The sequence below is a fragment of the Protopterus annectens genome, chromosome 10.part0, assembly GCF_019279795.1.
Source record: "Protopterus annectens isolate FY-2018-M chromosome 10.part0, PAN1.0, whole genome shotgun sequence".
In the NCBI taxonomy this organism is placed as follows: Eukaryota; Metazoa; Chordata; order Ceratodontiformes; family Protopteridae; genus Protopterus; species Protopterus annectens.
Window position 1 is genome coordinate 672,883,120 of NC_056744.1, and position 21,173 is coordinate 672,904,292.

Below are 21,173 nucleotides of genomic sequence, written 5' to 3' on the forward strand. Positions count from 1 at the left end.
AGGACTCTAAAGACAATCATAAGGCCTTCTTTAGCTATGTTAGAAACCTAGGAGGAAACTCCCAGATATGCTCAGAATTAGTTCAAAATGATGTGAAAATTACTGAACCTACACATTGCTAACATACTGGCTGACAGGTTCAATGCAAACTTCTCCCCCAAAAAGGAGAGATATCTATTCCAGAGGATTGTAGCCCCCAAACATCTCCAACGCCCAGGTGAGAACTGCCTCACTAAGGCAAAAACACAGCATCCATGGGACGGATGGTGTCCCCGGCTGTGTGCTTCATGAACTCAACGAGGAATTAAACCCACAGTTAGGACAGCTGTTTAATCTTAGCCTCACCTCAGGATACGCACTCCAAGGAGTGGGCGCGAAGCACTGTGGTCCCACTTCATAAGGGCGGTGCCTCCACAGACCCTGGAAATTACCGCCCCATTAGCTTGACAAGCCTTATCTGCAAAGCCATGGAGAGGATCATAATGGAACTCATAAATAAAGACATAGGGAACTTGCAGACTTGGGATCCAACCCAGTTTGGCTTTGTCAAAGGCAGATCCTGCCTCTTAAACTTGGTTGACTTTTTCGAGACAGTCACCAAGGCCATTGATGAGGGAAAGGCAGTCCATACAGCCTACCTCGACCTGGCAAAGGCCTTGACACAATACCCCACTCAGGTATCATCGAAAAACTCATCAGCTTGAATGTAAACCCATACATCACAAGATGGGTTGCAAACTGGCTAGCGACAGAACCCACAGGGTCAGAGTTGCTGGAGCCATGTCAGACTCAAAGCCTATCACAAGTGGTGTCCCACAGGGCTCAGTCCTGGGTCCACTCTTGTTCGGCATCTACTTTTCTGAAGTACAAGCAAACACAGGAGGGTTATGGCTGACAAAGTTTGCAGATGACTGCAAACTGGGCCATAGTCGAAAACACATCTGACACAGATATCCTCCAGAAGGGCCTCACAGAAACGGATAACTGGTGCCAGAGCCATGGCCTGAAGTTAAACGCCAAAATGCATAGTCATACCCTTCGGGAAAAACAAGGTTACCCCTAGCTACCATATAGGTGACAATCCACTGAGCACAGAAAAAGTCATCAGGGATCTGGGGACCCAAGTTGACAGTAGTCTTCGCTTGACACTCATGTTGCTAAAGTAGTTAGGAAAACCTTCTATATCGCCCACCTGATCATGAAGGGATTCACATCTAGATCAAGGGAGGTCATCGTCCCCCTGTACTCATCACTCATTAGACCTATGATTGAGTACAATGCCCCTTTCGGAATGTATCTGACCAGACACCTGATGCTGCTTGAAAGGCCCCAAAAGTTCCTCACCAAAAGGATAAAGGGTCTCAAGAATATGTCTTATGCTGCCCGACTGAAAGAACTCCAGCTTTATTCAGTCTCATACCGCTTGCTCAGAGGTGACCTGTGCCTGACATATAAGGCCATGTCAAACCCAGATTTGATGAATATGCTTCACCTCAAAAAATCTAGATCCCTCAGAACCACAAGGGCGGGAGACTTAAACCTTGACACGGTTATAAATAGAACGTGCTGGAGGGACAGATTCATTACCCAGAGACTCCCTATGCTGTGGAACAAAATCCCGGTACATGTGAGGCAGAGCACCTCGCTGGCCTTGTTCAAGAGGAATCTTGACCAATGGATGGGAGATCGCAGATATACCCCAGGGATTACTTCAGTGTCACTGCTTGACAGAGGCACAGAAAAATGATAGGCATAGTTTTTATTCAAACTAAAGGGGTGGCGAAAGCCACATAACTATGGGCTAGGCTTATAAATGCCCTTGGGCAGATAGCCTAGTATGAACCTATGAACCTATGAACCTATAATAACTTAGCCTATTTAGCAACATGTTGTACACGTGAATGTATTTATGTGGGAAAGACTACACGCCAGCTAAGAGAATGCATATTAGAGCAGCTAGGTTAATATTCATAATAAAACTCTCAACAATGCCCTAGCTAATCATGCAAATTCGTCAGGACATAATGTTTTTTATTTTAGGGTTTAACAGAAGAGGTGATACTAACAATCAAGTGGAGATGCTTGAGGTAAAATTAATTGTATCCTTATAAGCACATAAGTTTCCAGGTATTCCTCTTAGACCTGCCTTAAATAGGAGACTGTAACTTTTGTTTAATTGATATAATTATTTTATTGACAACACTTGCTGATTGGTTATATTTTCTTTTGTATTCAATGTGTTTTGCATTGATTTTATTCTTCTGCTTGGATCTGAAGAAGCTGTAACCCCCAAAAGCACTAATCCTTGTCAATAGTTTTATTATATACATTTTTGGTGGCTGTGTTGGTGTACTCACATTTTGTTTTCATTTTTTATGGTATTGGAATATGTCTTAGAAGAAAAGAAGGGAAGTGGCATCAGATATGGTGAAAATGCAGTAACAGTTAATTATTTTGCTTTCACCGCTTGTAAATATTTTCTGGACTACTCTAGTTTGAGTATTGTCCATTACTCACAGGTATTTCGCAACAGATAACAGCTGGATGCCTGTATCCATGGTGGAGAAAGACCTGTGAATCAGGGGACTGGTGTTCGATTAAATGTCCCACTCCAGGCAGAGTGGGAAGAAGTGATGGGTTGCTTGCACTTTGGGGCATACCAGTTAGGTGCAACTTCCCTTACAGAGACCAAGAAAACCAGCTCCAGTGCTTAGGGTAGGAGACAGACTGTCCCTTGCAGAAGTCAAGGGGATGGTCTTCATTGTCAGCCTCTCCTTCCTTGCACTAAGTATGTTCAGATTATTAAAAATAAAAGAAATGAATCTCCACGATGGCTGCCTAAATGACTACCCCTTGAAAAATGAATAGACCAACTAGATGAGGAGGGGTTGATTATCTGAGGTAGTGGAGGAAAACTGAGTAAAAATAAAAAAATGTAATTGCTCCATATCCTCAGTTCATTTTCACACACACACACACACACACACACACACACACACACACACACACACACACACACACACACACACACACCACTTCCCAAAATTACTTTCAGTCAGATGACAAGCCCCAAGCTCATAAAAGACTGAACATATCTATTAACTGCTGTTTGGGTCAAGTCAAATCACTCAAATCACAGAATCCAGGAAAGACCTTGTTCAGTTTTTGGTTCAAGTAAAAATAATTCCTGTCGCAAAATCAGAAGTCCTGATTCCAAAGAGACGAGTTGTATACCATGACTGACCTCAGAGACAAACCAGAGAATGTAAAATGTGCTAATTTGTTTACAACATACGTAAAGAAACAGTTAATACCTTTGCTGTTATTAGGGAGAAAGAAATAGAAAGCAGTTCAGCAGTACTAAAACTAAACTCCACACATCCTACATCAGGCATATTTTGTCAAAGAAACCAATGGATTGACTAAATATGCATATCTGACTGTTTTGACACACATTTTCTGCTTTTGAATTTGGAGAACTACATTAGTCAAATGATCATGAGACTCAGTCTCACAAAAGAGCAGAAAAACCAAAAACAAAAAATACCAATTGCACAAGTGGTAGAATGCATGAATGCTGACTAATACGGATAGTCCAAGCATATGTTGGGCTATACACACATATGTAGGAAACCAAAAAAATTAGCTCAGCGAAAATCACAGTAGTAATATTTTAGCTTTCGCACTTGCATGCTTTATACGTATAATGAAAAGTAATACAAAAATGGAGTTGATATACATATAATATTCCATGACAAACTGATGTCAATAATAATTTAAAAACATTTAACATAGCTTTTCTTAAAAGCACATCAACTATACTATTCCATCCCCTTAAAAGTTCTAAAGTACATATATTTTTTTATTGCATACATCATGTTGTTAAACCTAGGGATTTTTCTTTATTATATGGTTTATTTCATGAGATGAATTCTAAAACCTTACTAACTGTTCTTTTCTAAAGGTACTTCAGTGCATTCACTACACTGCAACACTTATTTATTTTATTTAACATTTGTTTTACCAGAATTAAATCCAACTGGACAACAGGTGTCCTTTTTCAGCAGAGTCCTGGGGAGAAAAGCTCCAAGAAGCAATATGGTGAACAATACATAGGTTAATATGGTAGAAAATACATAGGTTAATACACATGGTAGCCATGTTAGCATGTGTGAATAAAAATACAGTAAACATCAAACAAGCAACCTAATACACATCACTTATCACAATATCAAATGAACAGCATAATACACATCACATACTTGAACAAAAAAGTAATAGTATATAGGTTAATCCAAGTGATAAGTATGTTGACGTGAGCGAAAGAAAGACAGGAAAAATTCCCGTGAGCAGCATAGTACAGTCAGAGGATCAGTGAATTTGCAGTGATAGTACCGTGATAGACACATAAGGTGCCAGGAAGTAAGTCCATATTTACAAATATTTACAGTTATACACACACACACACAAACACACCACTAGCCATATATTTTTGGGATCACAAAGGCCACTTTTACAATGAAAACTTCATAAATGTATTACATCTTTGGATGAGTACATTAAAATGGTACATTAAAATATTACACTGAAGATATGATTTTAGTGAAAAAGGTAAAGTGATTTGAAGCACAGAAGAAAAATTATGAAAGCAGATAAAGTGAAATGCAACTATACTAGTAACATTGACTAAGTAGGAAGTACAGCTTTGCAGTGGCAAGTATGCAGAGGGGTACAGTCTTCCAACAACTGTGTAAGCAGTGCCTAGAACTGACATTGTACAACTGTTATCTGCAAAGGTTACATGCAATGTTAAAGACAACACACTGCATTACTGATTCTTTTACTGCTACTCGCTCTCCAGGTGGAAGCAAGGAATTCTCTAGCAGTTACTGCAAGAAAACACCAGAGTCCTGTGGTGTTACAGTTAACATTTTTTCCACCCATAACCCTCTCAACAGTCACCTGTATCTCAAGCTGTTCAGAATTTTGCAGAATCTCTAGATTTTTGCCTCAAAGTTGACTGTTTCTAATACAGCTGTGTTTTCCTGGCAAATCATTCAAAACTGCATTCTGTAAATGATGCCAGAAATTTGAGTTTCACACTTCATATCCTTCAGAAAATGTGCACCAATGCAACACCACTTATTATATCAAGTTCCTAAGTTTATAAGAGCAATATTTACAAATTATATTCATTTTGGGTCTTTGCCCCCCCCCCCATTATATTTGGTTTTGTCCAGAATTCTTGTGCTAAGAAATCGAGAAGTACAGGGATATAAAACATCTACACACCCCTGTTAAAATGCCAGGTTTTTGTGATAAAAAATATAATGAGACCACAATAAATCATTTCAAAACTTTTTCCACCTTTAATGTGACCTATAACCTGTACAATTCAATTGAAAATCAAACAAATCTGTTAGGGGAAACATATAAAAAAAAAAAAGTAAAATACCTTGGTTGCATAAGTGTGCACACCCTTAAACTAATACTTTGTTGTGTGTGCACACCCTTAAACTAATACTATGTTGAAGCACCTTTTGATTTAATTACACTATTCAGTCTTCTTGGGTACACACCTGCCATCAATTAAAGAGACTCTGATTAACCCCAAATAAAGTTCAGCTGTCCTAGTGAAGCATGGTGGTGGCAGTATCATGCTTTGGGGTTGCTTTTCTTCAGCTGAAACTGGGGCTTTAGTCAAGGTGGAAGGAATTATAAACAGTTCCCGATACCAGTCACTTTTCGTCCAAAACCTTCAGGCGTCTGCTAGAAAGCTGAAGATGAAGAGGAATTTCTCCTTTCAACATGAAAATAACCCCAAGCTTCATCAGAAGAAAATTGAAGTTTTGGAATGGCTCAACCAGAAACCAGACCTAAATCCAACAGAAAATCTGTGGAGTCACCTGAAGAGGGCTGTGCACAAGAGATGTCCTCGTAATCTGACAAATTTGGAGCGATTTGGAGCGATTTTGCAAAGAAGAGTGGGCAAATATTGCCAAGTCAAGATGTGCTATGCTATTCTTACCCAAGAAGACAGAATGCTGTAATTAAATCAAAATGTGCTTCAACAAAGTATTGGTTTAAGGGTGTGCACACTTATGCAACCAGCTTAATGTACATTTTTTATTTTTTATATTTTCCCCCCTAACAGATTGGTTTGTTTTTCAATTGAATTATACAGGTTATAGGTCACATTAAAGGTGGGAAAAGTTTTTAAATTATTTATTGTGGCATCATTTTTTTTATCACACAAACATAGCATTTTATCAGAGGTGTGTAAACTTTTTATATCCATTGTATGTGTATAAACAAGCTATGATAGTTTGGGGAACATTTTATCAAGAATAACTAAATTTATTTTTAGCAAATGAGCAATAAACTGTAAAACCATGTTTCACTACTCCTACTTATAGGTTCATAGGTAGGTACTAGGCTATCTGCCCAAAGGCATTTATAAGCGCCTAGCCAGAATGTGTTGGCTTTCGCCACCCCCTTAGATTAGTTCCCTGTGCCTCTTTCCAGAAGAAACACTGAAGTGATCCCCGAGGTAAACTTTCTGTTTCCCATCCACTTCTGGAATCAACAGCTCAGTTAAGTCTAATGCTCCTGTGTTATGCATTGGTATGCTTCTACATTTGAAGTGTGTGTGTGTGTACATATGACATGCAACGTTTACAAATCTAGGATGCCATTTTCTGCATGAGAAATATACATTCAGTAACTTGCTGAGCCTATTATGCTGGTACTACACACAAACACATTAAGCTAAAAATTAATGTTAGGACATCTAAAGTGGTGTACTAGGATTAAGATATTTACAGTGGTTAATTTATAGCTCATTACTTATTTAAAAGACACCAACATTGAATAGCTTTAACATCTTCAAAATTCTACAGGTAAAGTCAGTAAAAGGTAACATATTCTACCTGGTGGCCAGCTGAAATCATCCGATTGTCCCAGTGAAAGAAGGAATCTCCTGAGGTCCACTTTAGGTGGTCTGTCTGGTTTCTTAGGAGGAGGACCCAGCTGATGAAGAGGTGGAAGAGGCTTTTTCTGTGGGAGCCTAGAATTCAAAATAGGCTTCTGCAGGTTAGTAGAAGAGTTTTTGGTATCCACAGGTTCTGAAGGCATGAAAAGCAAAAGAAAATTCAATAAGTAAATTATTAGAGCATTATGAGATGCATTGTATTTGTGCACACACAGCTCTCTGAACAAATAAAAATTATTACAATGATTTATACTGCTCATTTATTTATTTTTTATTTTATTTTACATTTGTTGACCGGGCTAATCTAACTGGATATATGCCCATTTTCAGTAGAGGCCCGGGGAGAAAAGCTCCACATAAAAACAGAACATTGCAACTTCAGTTACAGTTCACTTGTCAGACAAAACACTTGTTTACATGGTAACTTAGCAATAATGATAGATAAAAAAATTAAAACAAAATAGAAAAAGGTTTTTTTTTTTTTTTTTTTTTTTTTTTTTGTGGACCAAACAATAATGGAAGAAAAGAGTATTCAGAAGAAAGACAGAGATTCCCGAATCAAAGTTGTAAATATGGCATAAGAGGATAGATAGTTATTTACAAGGTAGGGAGACTTAGTTAAGGGCAGTAAGTGATCTGTAAGGCAGTAACGTGTTCATACAGTCTTTCCTGGGTACTGGTAAAATGCATCACAAATCTATTACAGTATATGTTTTAACACAAAAAATGATATTGTACAATATGCACTCATATAAAGGCAGCATAACCATTTTATTTTCAGTGTTATGCTGTGGAACACCCTCTCATGCTTTCTTTAATCAGACGTAATGAAAGAGCATATCACGTACTGCACTGGCATTGTCTTTAGTTAGAGCAAACATGTTATTAGCATACATGTAAACAGAAACAAAAAACACTTCTGAAAACGGCAGGTAAAATGGCAGCTCTTTTATTAATGCAGCATGAAGAAATGTCACCAGTGAAATACAGGAGACAAGAAAGGAAATATTTAAGGTGAAAAATGCATATGCAAATTGCAACTACCTTACATATTTTTGTTGTTCCCAGAATTTTCAAATTAGAGGTTTTATCAGTCATTCCCAAGAACATTTACAGATTAACATTCAGTTTTCCAAATATGAAACTGTACAAAGTACTTCTTAACTATGTCAATAGGGCTTCAAGAAAACATGCTGTGGTTGCTCATTAAATTTAACATCACAGTCTCAGACTAATTCAAATTATTCCCATCAATTATGTTTAGTAAATCCTGCCAGCATCATATTAACAAGCCCTGCACTTGAACAGCAAAAAGCACGAAATGTGTTTTTTTGATCTGTGAATGGGAATGCACAGAAATTTCATACTACCAGTAGAATTATATCAAATTTAATGATATGCATTCTACAAAATATCTGCTGCATATTTTAAACTAGACATCGTGATCTGTTAAAATGCAGCAAAGGTCTGGCTCTGCAGCACAGAAAGATAGAGCCTTTATTGTAATCCAGATGACCCAATATCACTTGGTGCTTCAGGCAGTGAAAGACTAAGCTGGAGAAGGTAAATATACAGAAAAAAATCAAATGCCCAACCTTTGTTCTGAAATTCTGCCATTAACATTGTGGCATATAGAGGCTAATTCCATTAACTCTTTTAAACTAGCTTCAACATTACTGCAAGAAAACTAATAATATAGGGGCTTGAATCTAACCAGTGGTACCAGTAAATACACCAATGGCACATGGCCACAGAGGTGTTTGCTAAATGTGCATTGTTGCCTTGGGTAAGAGGCAAGCCCTGTGACATTTGAATGAGCTTTGTACTGTACAGCTAAAGTTCCGTTATAATCACTACCTCCCTCAGGGTTTCCTCCACCTCAGAGTGGGCCCAAATAGGTTCCACTGTAATCTTACAAACATTAAAACTTGACCAAAATTATTTTGCACAAGGATTTCAAAGATGGTACACACTCATCAACAGGTTAATTTCAATGCTCCCAGTGTGAGAAAAGAAAATAGAGAAATAAGAGCTAGTAATTCTACCATCTTGAGGGCAAATTCAGTTTCTGTACAGAGCTTAGATGTCAGCAAAGAAGAAAATTTAGACAATGTGAAAGAAAATCAACTAGAAAAGGTAAAGGAAACAATAAAGTACAGTTTTGTACCTACCATAAATGTAGATGTCCGATAGGAATGCATCTGCAGTCCTTACAAATGGGTTGTCCTGTCGTCAGGCAGCCCTTCGGTCGGCCGGATTCCAAAGTCTGGGTCTGGCCTCGGCTGGTGTCGCTCTTCACCCGACGTCATAGCTGCAGTTATTCGGGTATAAAGGCATCAGCCGACGCCATTTTCCTCAGTGTTTCTTGCCCCAGATGCCAGGTGCCCTCTAGGAAGGTTAAATTTGGATAAATGCAAATGATTCCAAATAGTATTGAGCAAACAAAAAATAAGCATGTATGTACATATATACAAACAAATACACCATAATAGATTCCCCCAGCTAGCTACAAGATGGGCAAATACCCTAGGAGTACCACAGAGGGGAAGGAGGGTGGGTAATCCTGACTGCAGATGCATTCCTATCGGACATCTACATTTATGGTAGGTACAAAACTGTACTATGTCCTTCAAGGATGCATCTGCAGTCCTTACAAATGGGTAGAATACCATAGCCAAACGGGGAGGAGGAGAAATAAAATTATGGTGTAGTTAAGATCCCTTGCAAAACAGCAGTGGCAAAACCTGCTCGGGATCTAGAGTATAAGGGTAAATTATAATGCTTGGCAAATGTATGCACGGAGCTCCAAGTAGCAGCCTCTAAAATGTCTTTGGTAGCCACTCCTCGTAGAAAAGCTGTGGTAGTGGCTGTAGCCCTTGTAGAGTGAGGCCTGATGTTTTCTGGAGTTTTCTTCCCATGGTAGGAGTAACAAAATCTAATGCAATTTCCTATCCACTTAGAGATTGTCTGTTTTGAAATTGCTTTTCCTTCCTTTCCTGTTGCATATGCTACCAGTAGCTGGTCAGTTTTTCTATTGCCCTTGGTCCTGTCCAGGTAGTAGCGGAATTGTCTATGTACATCCAAGGTATGCAACAGTCTTTCTCCCCTGTTCTGTGGGTTGGGGAAGAATGTAGGTAGGTGGATAGCCTGATTTAAAGATACTCTGGAGACCACCTTAGGCATAAAGGGAGGATTTGTTCTCATGGACACTCTATCTTGATGGAAGATCAGGAAGGGCTGCACTGCCATTAATGCCTGTAGCTCAGATACCCTTCTGGCTGAAGTGATTGCAAGCAGGAAAGCAGTTTTCCATGATAAGTATTGTAATTCTGCTGTTGCTGCTGGTTCGAAAGGAGGGACTGTCAATTTTTCTAGCACGAAGTTCAAGTCCCATGCTGGTAATGGTGGTTTCCTAGGTAGTTTTACATTTTTAATTCCTCTCAGAAACTGCCTGAGCAGAGGATGTGAGAAGACTGGAGGATCCAAGTTGTATTCTGCTGAAATAGCTGATGCATGAATCTTAATGGAAGAATAGGACAGGCCGTTGTGGAAGAGCTCTGCCAAGTATTCCAGGATGTTGGCTATGTTTACCAGTGACACATTTTCTCCTTTTGCAGTACTCCAAATGTGATATCTTTTCCATTTTGCTGAATAATTTTTCCTTGTTGAGGGCCTGCGAGCCTCCAAGATAATGTCTTTAACCCTTTGGGATAAATTTGGGTTAATTGGTCTTATGCAATGTTCCAGGCAGTCAGCTGCAGTGTTTTCAGGTTTGGATGCAGGGTGTTGTAGTTGTTCTGTGTTAACAGCAAGGGAACTAGGGGTAGGGGCCATATTTGTTCCCGAGACATGCTCCTCAGTAATGGGTACCAATGTTGTCTTGGCCAGTCTGGAGCTATCAGAATGATCCTTGGACGGTCCTCTTTGATCTTCAATAGCACCTTGTGCATCAAAGGAAGTGGTGGGAATGCATATGCTGTCAGGTTTTTCCAACTGAAAGATAGGGAGTCCACTTTCCAAGCCAGTGGGTGGTACGTCCTTGTGCAGAATTTCTTCAGTTGGTGATTGCGTGGGGATGCAAATAAGTCTATTTCTGGGAGTCCCCATTTTCTTGTAATGGTTTTGAAGATGTCCGGATGCAGCATCCATTCGTGGGCATCCGTGGTAGTTCTGCTTAGTATGTCTGCTAGGATGTTTTCTTTTCCTGGTACAAAAATTGCTTGTAACTGAATGTTGAAGCTCAGGGCCACATTCCAGAGGTCCATTGCCATCCGGCATAGAGGGTACGAATGTGTGCCTCCCTGTTTTTTGATGTACCACATAACTGTGGTGTTGTCTGTCCTTATCAACAGTTGGCCTTGTCGAAAAAATGGTCTGAATGTCTGAATTGCCAGTTTTACTGCCAGCATTTCCTTTTGATTTATGTGTAGGCGCAGCTGGTCTTGAGTCCATAGACCTTGTATGCACTTGTCCAGCATGTGGGCCCCCCAACCGAGGTCTGAGGCGTCCGTTGTGATGGTTTGGCTTGGTTGAGTGCTGTGGAAGGGCAATCCTTTGTTTGATTGACAGGCCTGAGCCCACCATTGGAATTCTTACTTCAGGCATGGGATTATTGGAATTTGGGTTTCTAGGCTGTGCTTGTGCTGAGACCATAAATTCCTTAGGTACCACTGTAACTTTCTCATATGCAGTCTGGCATGTGGAACCAATATTATGCAGGATGCCATGAAGCCCAAGGCTTGCAGGACTTTTCTTGCTGTTAGATGGTTCTGCTTTGTTAATGCCAAGAAGTAGAGAGGGAGTTGTTCCTGTTTTTCTACTGTTAGGAATGCCATTTGTTTCGATGTGTCCAGCTCTGCACCCAAAAAGGTTATCCTTTGGGATGGTATCAGCCTTGACTTTTTTATATTGACTGTATATCCCAGGGCTTGTAGTAGATAAATGACCCTTTTCAAGTCTTCTGCTAGCTTGTTTTTGTTGTCCGCTTGTATCAGGCAGTCGTCCAGGTAAGGGTAGATTTGGATTCCCTGAAGCCTGCAATGAGCAATTACTGATGCCAGGCATTTCGTGAACACTCTGGGCGCAGTAGATAAGCCAAAGGGCAATGCTGAGAATTGATAATGCTCTGATCCTGCAAGAAATCTGAGGTATCTTCTGCAATTTGGTCGTATGGGGACGTGCAGGTATGCCTCCTTGAGATCTAGAGTTACCAGCCAAGACTCCTTGCCCAACATGGGAAGAAGCTGCTGTAGGGTCAGCATTTTGAATTCTGGAACAATGAGGAATGTGTTTAAAGCGGACAGGTCGAGAATAGGTCTCCATTTGCTTTCTTTTCTTGGTACCAGGAAGAGTCTGGAGTTAAATCCCTGTCCTTGCTCCATAGATGGTACCTTTTCTACAGCTCTCATCCTTAATAATTGAGTTATTTGTTTTAGAGCTTCTGCCTTTTGATTTGGAGGTAGGTTTGGCATCCCTCTCTTCCCTGGTAGAGTATGGAAGTGAAACCTGTAACCTTGGTCTATTGTCTGCAAAATCCACTTGTCTGTTGTGATGAAATGCCAGTTTACTGAAAATAAGGCTAGCTTCCCGCCTAAGGGTGCTTCTAGTTGTTCCCTGGTAGGCGGTGCCAGAGTCAAGTCACTGTGATTGTCCTGTAGTAGTGGTGGTGGCTGTGTCTGTTGCTGTACCTTGCTGGTTGTTACCCTGCCACTGGCGTCCCCTGTAGGCACCCCTGGATTGACTTCTGCCTCTTGAACGCCTATTCCTGCCTCTCTGAGCTCTGGAGGAGTCTGGAAAGGACCAATTCTTGGAGGGCCAATTCCTGCTAAACCTTGGAGGTTGGACCTGTAAGAAATCTTTCACTGTCTGGACAGATTTTGCCTTCTCTTCCATCTTCTTCAGCACCTGTTGTGCAGGAGAGCCAAACAAATTGATCTTGTCCATGGGAGCATCTAGTAGCTTTGATTTGACATGGTCTGGTAAGGCCTGCTCTTTTAACCATGCATGCCTTCTGATAACTGTGCCAGTCATGGCTGATCTAAAGGAAGCCTCCAGTGCATCATAGCCGCATTTTAAGGAATGGTTACTGACTTGCTGAATGTTATGCACCATTTCCTGAACAGATTTTTTGTCTAATGGTTCATCTGAGGACAGCTTTTTGGTTAACTGGTCAAGCATAAATTCTTGATACTGGATCATGTGGAATTGACAGTTCAAGGCCCTAGCTGAAAGAGTAGCAGAAGTGTAAACTTTTTTACCCCATCTCTCTAAGGACCTGGATTTCCTTTCAGAGGGGAGGGTTTTTGGCAGAGGTAGCTGCTTCAGCCTTAGGTCCCTGGGAGATAGTCTCGGGATCTGCAAAAGGAGCCTTATACAAATGATAATGCGTGTCCGGGACCCTGTAGTACCTATCAGGCTTAGCAGGGGCCAGAGGTAGTGAATCAGGAGCAGTACAAGCATCATTAAATGCATCATCTACAACAGAGAGAACTGGAGGTATGGCTAAAGGCCTATGTTGTGGTAAATGCAGAAAAGTTCTAAGCCTTTTTCTAGAGTCTGAAAAATCCTGGCCCTGCCACTGAAATTGTTCCCTCATAGCATGCAAGGTTTCCCCAAAGGAAAATTCCTCAGGCGGAGAGGCAGAAGGAATGGACTCTTCAGCATCAGAGTCTTCATAAGGGGAGAAAGGACCCTCTGGAGGGTTTGTATTATCTGAATCATCAGAGGAATCATCTGTAGAAACTGGCTCAGGGGGCTCTGCTCTAGGCCTCTTCTCTGGAGGTGGGTGAGAGGCCCTGTCTGGGTGAGGTTGGGATCCCCGGATTAAAGAAATGAGATCCTCTGCTAGACTAAGCATTTGTGAACTAGAGCTAGGCCTGTGAGAGGGGGTCTTAGCAGGCACAGATTTAGTAGTTTTAGCTGCTTTAGCCCTGGCAAAGGCCTTAATGGACATGGTTGCAGGTGGCCTAGCAGCTCCACGTGCAGGGGTTGAAATATCCAAGGGGATAGTGTCAGATAATTCCTGAGAAACTGCAAGAGCAGGTGGGATTTCAGAAGCCGATTCCACCAGGTTGGAAGAGGCCTCGGTAGGAGGTAAGTTTTCGGCTGAAGGAAGAACCGCTTGCTCGGTTTCAGCCAAAACCGAGACACTCGCGGTTGGCTTAACCGCGGTTTCGGCCGAAACCGCGGACCGCGAGTGTCGGTCCTTTTCCTTGCGCTTTTTAGATATTTGCGTAGTTGGAGGATCCGACGGCATAATGTAAGCAAAATCGGAGCCGAAAAACTCCTCAGCAAATTCCGACCGACGTCTAAGCGCCCGTCGGTTAAAAGAAGCACAGGCTAGACAAGCTGCTACATCGTGGTCTGGGCCTAAACAAGGTAAGCAGTAAGAGTGGAAATCTTTATGAGGTATTTATTTCCCACAAGTTAAACAGTTATTCACTTTTTCTGACATCGGCTGAGGCAAGAAAGAGTCCCCAACGGGGTACTTAGCTTTTTAGAAGTCTTCGGTAGTAGTAGAAGTATTCGGTAGTAGTAATCTCTGGTTCTGACAGACTGGCACTTGTGAACAGCTTCTGCTTCGGACGCCACGCGGCAAGAAAGACTGAGGAAAATGGCGTCGGCTGATGCCTTTATACCCGAATAACTGCAGCTATGACGTCGGGTGAAGAGCGACACCAGCCGAGGCCAGACCCAGACTTTGGAATCCGGCCGACCGAAGGGCTGCCTGACGACAGGACAACCCATTTGTAAGGACTGCAGATGCATCCTTGAAGGACATCGAAGAATCCCCAGGCTAGTCAGCAAAAATTAGTCCAAGCTTCAGCTTTGTTACAAGAGATGGCTTCCAGTAATTTAGAAGAAAAATAAATCAAATGTACTCAGAGGTACTTAAATAAATGAAACAATGAATAAATATATTAAGTCAAAGAATAAAAGGTTAGAAAAAAATAGAAGTAGCTTTAAGTAGCTATTCAGATGAAATGGTGCACCTGCAAAAATCAGAGACTGAAAGGAAGAAAATGATGGCAAAGTATATAACTTCTCAAGAAGGGATGTTTCAAAAATGGAAGAGTTAGAAGACTGTGCGTGCAGAGAAAACCTGAAATTTTCTGCTGTACCAGAGAACCTGGAAGGAACAGAAAGTATCAATTTTATGAAACCATAAATATGCAACTGCACTAGTATTCTACAGCGGGATTTGTTAACTGAAAGGGCGCACTGAGTGCATGCTCCAACCCTGACCATGAGAAAGCAACCAAGGCCTATATTAAGAAAGATGCAATCTTACCAATAGAAAGAGGTTATCCTGATAAAACTGTGGCAGAAGGGAAAATATTAAATACAGGAGACACCAAAGTGTTTGTGGAAAATTACTACTCACTGTACAACAGACAGAAGAGAAGCAAATGCAAATATATTGTCCCAGCAATCAGGGAATACTGACATGCAGGTGTGACAGTCAAACTGCTGTATCCAGCTGTCTTCAAAATATCAGAATATGTTTCCTGGAGGATCAAACATGTTTTTAATACAAAGCAGGTGAAGTTTAATTACAAGTTTAAATACAAAAGTTTATTCAACAGAAACTGAGCCATCAAACAAAAGGGTCTCTGCTTTTCATCCTTCTGACAATAATGCTCATACAGACTTTGCCAGTGAAATCCTTTGTGATGTTTCAAAAGAAAATATTTGATACACAAAAAAAGCACAGGAGTTGACTAGAAGAATCAGGAGCACCTTGGACTTGAACAAAAATTTAAGGTTGGGAAATGGAGATGAACAGAAAGACCAGCAACACTTGAATTAGTGAATACATGTGTGATTATAAAGCATCAATCACATTTATGACATATGGCTTTGCAAGAAAAATGGCTAAGAAAGATGATAACTTGTTGACTTTGTTAAACATGCGGAAGGTCTTTAAAGCATATACACCACTTCATCTCATTAATGTTTAGGACACTAAATGGAAAAAAATAACTGCACATTAATCAATTTTTGTTCTTAATAGTTGTACAAAACACTTCATGATAAACATTGCATGTTACATTGTAAGGCAGTTGTGTGTTGCATGTAGTTGGAGCATTTTAAATGAAGGGTGAATCTTTTCAGTGATTGTTGTATGTGAAAGTTATTACAGTAAACAAGTACTTTTTTAGTTGTAAGAAATGTATGTTTTACAATGTAAAAAGAAGAAAAGCTGGACAAAAGCAATATTACATTATTATGCTATAATATTTGACTGCTGGGGTATAAAAGTGCACTGATTACATTATATATATATATATATATATATATATATATATATATATATATATATATATATATATATATATATATATATATATATCAGTTGAGAGGTCTGGATTAATGCTCTTTGGATAATCTAAAAACACGTATTTTCTGCAAGCAAGTAGGCTTGAAATATAAAGCAAAATAATGAAAGCCATTAAAAGAAGTTTCTGGCATACAAGTGGATATTAGCGTGTTTTTCCTTTAGCATAAAAACAGTGATGTATAATCAATCTGCAGGAAAGCCTCAAGGAACAGATGTTATTCTTGTGGAAGTTTGGAAATTAAGAGAGAAAGAAAGTGATAAAAATATGAAATGTTTCATTTAACAGTATTTTAAAAGGAGGGGAGCAGTCCCATCATCTGGGAAGAAAACTATGACGGCTGTAGTACATAAAATGGTAAAGACCCATCTGAACAAGCTCCATATTGACCCATTTCAATTCTAAGCCATGATTATAAAGTATAGCATTGTTGCCTCACAGCAAGAGGTTTTCCCGTTCGATTCTCGGCAGGAGTGCGGGGAGTGCCTTTTGTGTGGAGTCTGCATGCCCTCCCCATGGTTGGGTGGGTGTTCGAAAGACATGCATAAATGGCCATGCCTTCGTTGAAGGTTGGACGTCGAGCTGGCCCTCAGCATTCGTGAAAATCTACTGCCAATCATTAATGGACCGGAGTTCCGCTGTGACGATGCCTAACCGGGAAAAGACAAAAGACAAACAACAATATTGGCTAAAAGAATGGCAAAGGTAGTGCCAAAAGTGACAGATATGGATCAATTAAGTTTTGTGGACAGGAGACAAACATTTGACAACTTTACAAGACCAGTGATTATCAAGATGATAGAAGAATATAAGAAAATACTGCTGTTGTTGGTATGTCTTGATGCAAAGAAAGGATATGTGGGAAAAGACTAAAAAAACTGAGAAACTGAAACCTCTTGTATATGGATATGTTAAATAAGCTACAAGCAGTGAAAATGTTTGTAATCCCTTTAGTTTTATATAGGGGTCAGGAATACTTAAAACAAATGAGAAATTGTGGGCAATTATTAATAAAGAGTTGAAGGAATTTATCTGGGAGGGTAACAGAGCAAAGATGATCATTCCAATAGAACAAGGTGGTTTAGGATTACAAAATTTAAAGTGATATTTTACAGCTGTACAGTTAGCCTCATGTACATACCACAAGCAGAAAGATAAAATTTAAAGTGGAGAGGGATAATGATGAAGCAGGGGAGAAATTCAAGAAATAAGGATTTTGGATACAGATCCTTGAGGATAACAACAACCATACAGAATAATATATATTATATTATTTATTATGCTACATATTATATTCATAAAGTAGCAGAAAGTGTTGTAAGAACTAAGCCAAAATGAGAATGGAGACAAATACATTTTGCAGGTAGGGATGATTTCAAGTAGGGGTACAAATAATAGTTAGAGGGTACTGGAATTTACTTGAGAAAAAGGCAAAGCAGCCAAGACATTAGGAGCAGATAATTGGGAGGAAAGGCAATAAAATGGGATGTGGGGAAGAAGACATTTTGACTGCAGGCGAAAGACTGCCTTCCCTACCAGAGACTGATATCAGAGTAGAGGCAAACAGAAAGGGATAAGTGAAAGAACTGCTCTAGCAGAGTTTTAAGTTGCAAGCAGAACAGAAGCTGCTGTTAAAAAAGGATAATTAGCAGGGCATATGAAATATTGCATGACAACTGTAAGAATCAATAAGAGGAGGTTAGAAATGATTGGCAGATTGGATAAGCAATTTACAAGTGAAGAATTGGAGGGCATATGTATGGCTCCCAAGTATGCAACAAAGTCTAAAACATTTATAATTTTTGCATGGAAGTGTGTGCAGATGTACTTTTATACTCTAATCAGACTTCAAAAAATGTAGATGACAAATGTTGGAGTTGTAAATGTTTTGGGAGTGTGATGAGTTGATAGATTTTAAATATTTTTGCAGAGTACTGTGTCAGAAATATTGGATGAGCATGTGGGTGTAACTAAGGAAATTATTCTTTTGAGATGGGATACAGGATCTGAATTGCCTAGACATAAAAAAATCTTTATTATGTTCAATTTTGGTAGCTGCCTAAAAAAACAATTACTAGAAAAAGGAAATCAAAGTCTAAACCAATTGTATTTGAAGTACTGAATATTGTAACAGGAGTAAAAGGAATGAGAGTGGAATCTTTAAAAAAGGGAAGGAGTAAAATTACATATAAATAATTAGAAATTGTTGGAAACAATACATGCAAACTGAAGCTCAGGAGGACAAGTGAGGTTTATGAAAAGGTAGGAATTGAGCAATTTATGTAATGTTGGACTGATGATAGTTGTTCCGGTCCCCTTCATTAATACACATCACACCAAATGACATTTGACGACCTTTATTAAATTTCCATAACATAGCTTTTATCACCAACTTTATTAATTACAACTATTCATTATATAATTGATTCTAAACACAGCATAACATCCTTGTAATGTTAATCAGGGCAGTGTACCTACTCACCCTGCCCCAGTAAGCAGCGTCCATACCTCTACTCACTTACTTTACTTATGAAGCAGCATCCCATCTCACTTCATTGTTAATCAGGGCAGTGTACCTACTCACCCTGCCCAACAAGCAGGGTCCATAACTCTTGCTCCCTTACTTTACTTGTGAAGCAGCATCCCAACTCACTTCATGCACCATCCATTGAATTACCTTCCACCAAATAAGCACCATCCTTACCTCAGCTTGCTTATCTATCCAGCAAGCTTCCTCCAACTACTCATTTCCTTTCCCCAGATCCTTGAAATGAACATCCAGACATCAGAGGGGGAACAGAAGAGGGCAAGCCTATCCCTCTTCTCCATCAACCAGCCTGACCAGGCTGTTTCCCCTCCCTTCTACCCAAAATTTTTCAATCCACTTCCCATAAAGGGAAGAGTCAAGCCAAACATAATTTGGTGTACCCATAATCTGTAAAGCACATTAGAATCCCGTCATAATCTCCAATCCATGCCATCACTGAAATGCACCCTAATGAAACTAAATAAAGTAGGATTACTGTGACCCCGTTGTAACACCGGAAAATCCACACCAAGAGGTATGTACCCTTTTAGCCCGCTGCCTTCAAAGCTGAAATCATGGCTCAACCTGAATGTATTGACAGCCTATAACCACAACAAAACCACAAACTATAACCCCTTGAACTCAAGACAGCACCCAGTCAAACAACTAGTAGCAAGTCTCTCACCCAAAACTCTGTTAACCATAGCCATATCACCTTAACCCACCCACTACCCAGTTCTATATGTGCAACAACTCCATTACCATAGGGAACAGTCTAATTCCAACTTTACTACCCTACCGTAGCAAAAACTAGCACCCCTTGACCTAGTTAGCGAAAACCTGCCTATACTCAGCAACAAAATACTCTACATACCCAGCCATAAACACCCCCAATTTGCTCATTACCAAACCATTCTTAACCCATGTTTGGCCCTGGCCTTTCCCCTGGAGAGCTCTTTCCTTATATAACCTATACCACTAGTAGGCAATTAAGACCTGACCTACCACAGCCTTATCCTGCAACCAAGCTTCCTTTAAACCTTCTAACTCCCCTGTAACAATGCACCCAGTTTTAAAAGTACCCCACCAACCGCCTACCTACCATGTTTCTTAAAACTCTACTCACAAAATTGACAAGAACCATAGGGCTTTAACCTAACAAGTCCTGTGCTCCTATGAATGTCGTGACTCTACTCATCCCCACACTCTCCACAAAACGTCCCCAACTGTTTCCCCTTTGCCCCCCTACCTACCTCTTCCTTACTTGCCCCCTATACCAATACAATAATCAGCTCTCACTAATTGAACAAAGAGCTCTAATATACCTTAATAAGGGGATTACTCAGACCCATCTTGTGCCCCACTCTGATGTCAAAACATCAGTCCTATCAAAACGATACCTTTCAGATCCCCTTTCCAAGCCACTGCATGATGCCTTCTGTCCTTCAGCAATTTCAGTCAGTAACTGTTGCCGCCTTGTGCTCCCCATGTGTAACCTCTTTGCTCACCACTGCTACCATCATCTGTGAAGTCCTTGTGTATCGCCCCCAATGGTACTTGGCACACCACCGTCTATGCCAAAGTACAGCTGCCACATTCCAAGACTGCATCTGCAAGAAAGAAAAGGACATGCAAATCATCCAAAATACATAACATGCAATCCAAGACATCTTCAAGGACAACCTACCCTGCCAACCTGGAAAAGAATGTACCATCACCCTTACATCTATGACAAGGCAGCCATAACTATGCTTCCAAAGACCCTATCAAATACCCAAGATAAATTTAACTACCAGTCAAGTATTTTAAACTAAATTAAACCCCACACGTGAAGGGACTGATCAAGATCCACAACCCGGATAACCTTGCGATTCCCGATTACCTCCATTAGTGCCCTGTATAAGCCAAGCTAACTTATCTTGTAACCATCTGCCTAGCTCTCAACCTTCCATCTCCAACTGAGGCACACTGCCCTATATTGCATTAGAAGTTGATATACAGGAATCACTAACCTGCATTCGGCAAACTTATATGGTAGTCCCCACCTTATGAGCATTCCCATTGTCAAAGTAAAAGTACCCCAGAAGAAATTTCCTCAACTAGTCTTAGTTGCCAACTGTCCCTGGTTGTAAAGCACAAAATATACTTTAATCCCGCCATAGGTCATAGCAGTTACCACATCATTTACCATAACAAGTATAATATGGTTCTGTTGCTTAACGTAGTAAACATTGCTGGTCAATACAAATATGATTGTTATATGGCTTCACCCTACTGTTAACTCATTGAGCAGATTTCTTAACCCCCTATATTCTCT

At 40.2% G+C, this 21,173-nt stretch overlaps 1 protein-coding gene across 3 annotated transcripts in view; it reads right to left on the reverse strand.

Annotated features, from left to right (window-relative positions):
- Window positions 1–21,173, reverse strand: part of FYB2 (FYN binding protein 2) — a 1,416,888-nt gene that overhangs the window by 962,262 nt on the left and 433,453 nt on the right. For all 3 annotated transcript variants that reach the window (XM_044085512.1, XM_044085511.1, XM_044085513.1), the window contains exon 3: window positions 6,930–7,124. In XM_044085512.1, coding sequence (XP_043941447.1) covers window positions 6,930–7,124 — 195 coding nt within the window. The remainder of the gene's footprint in view (window positions 1–6,929; window positions 7,125–21,173) is intronic.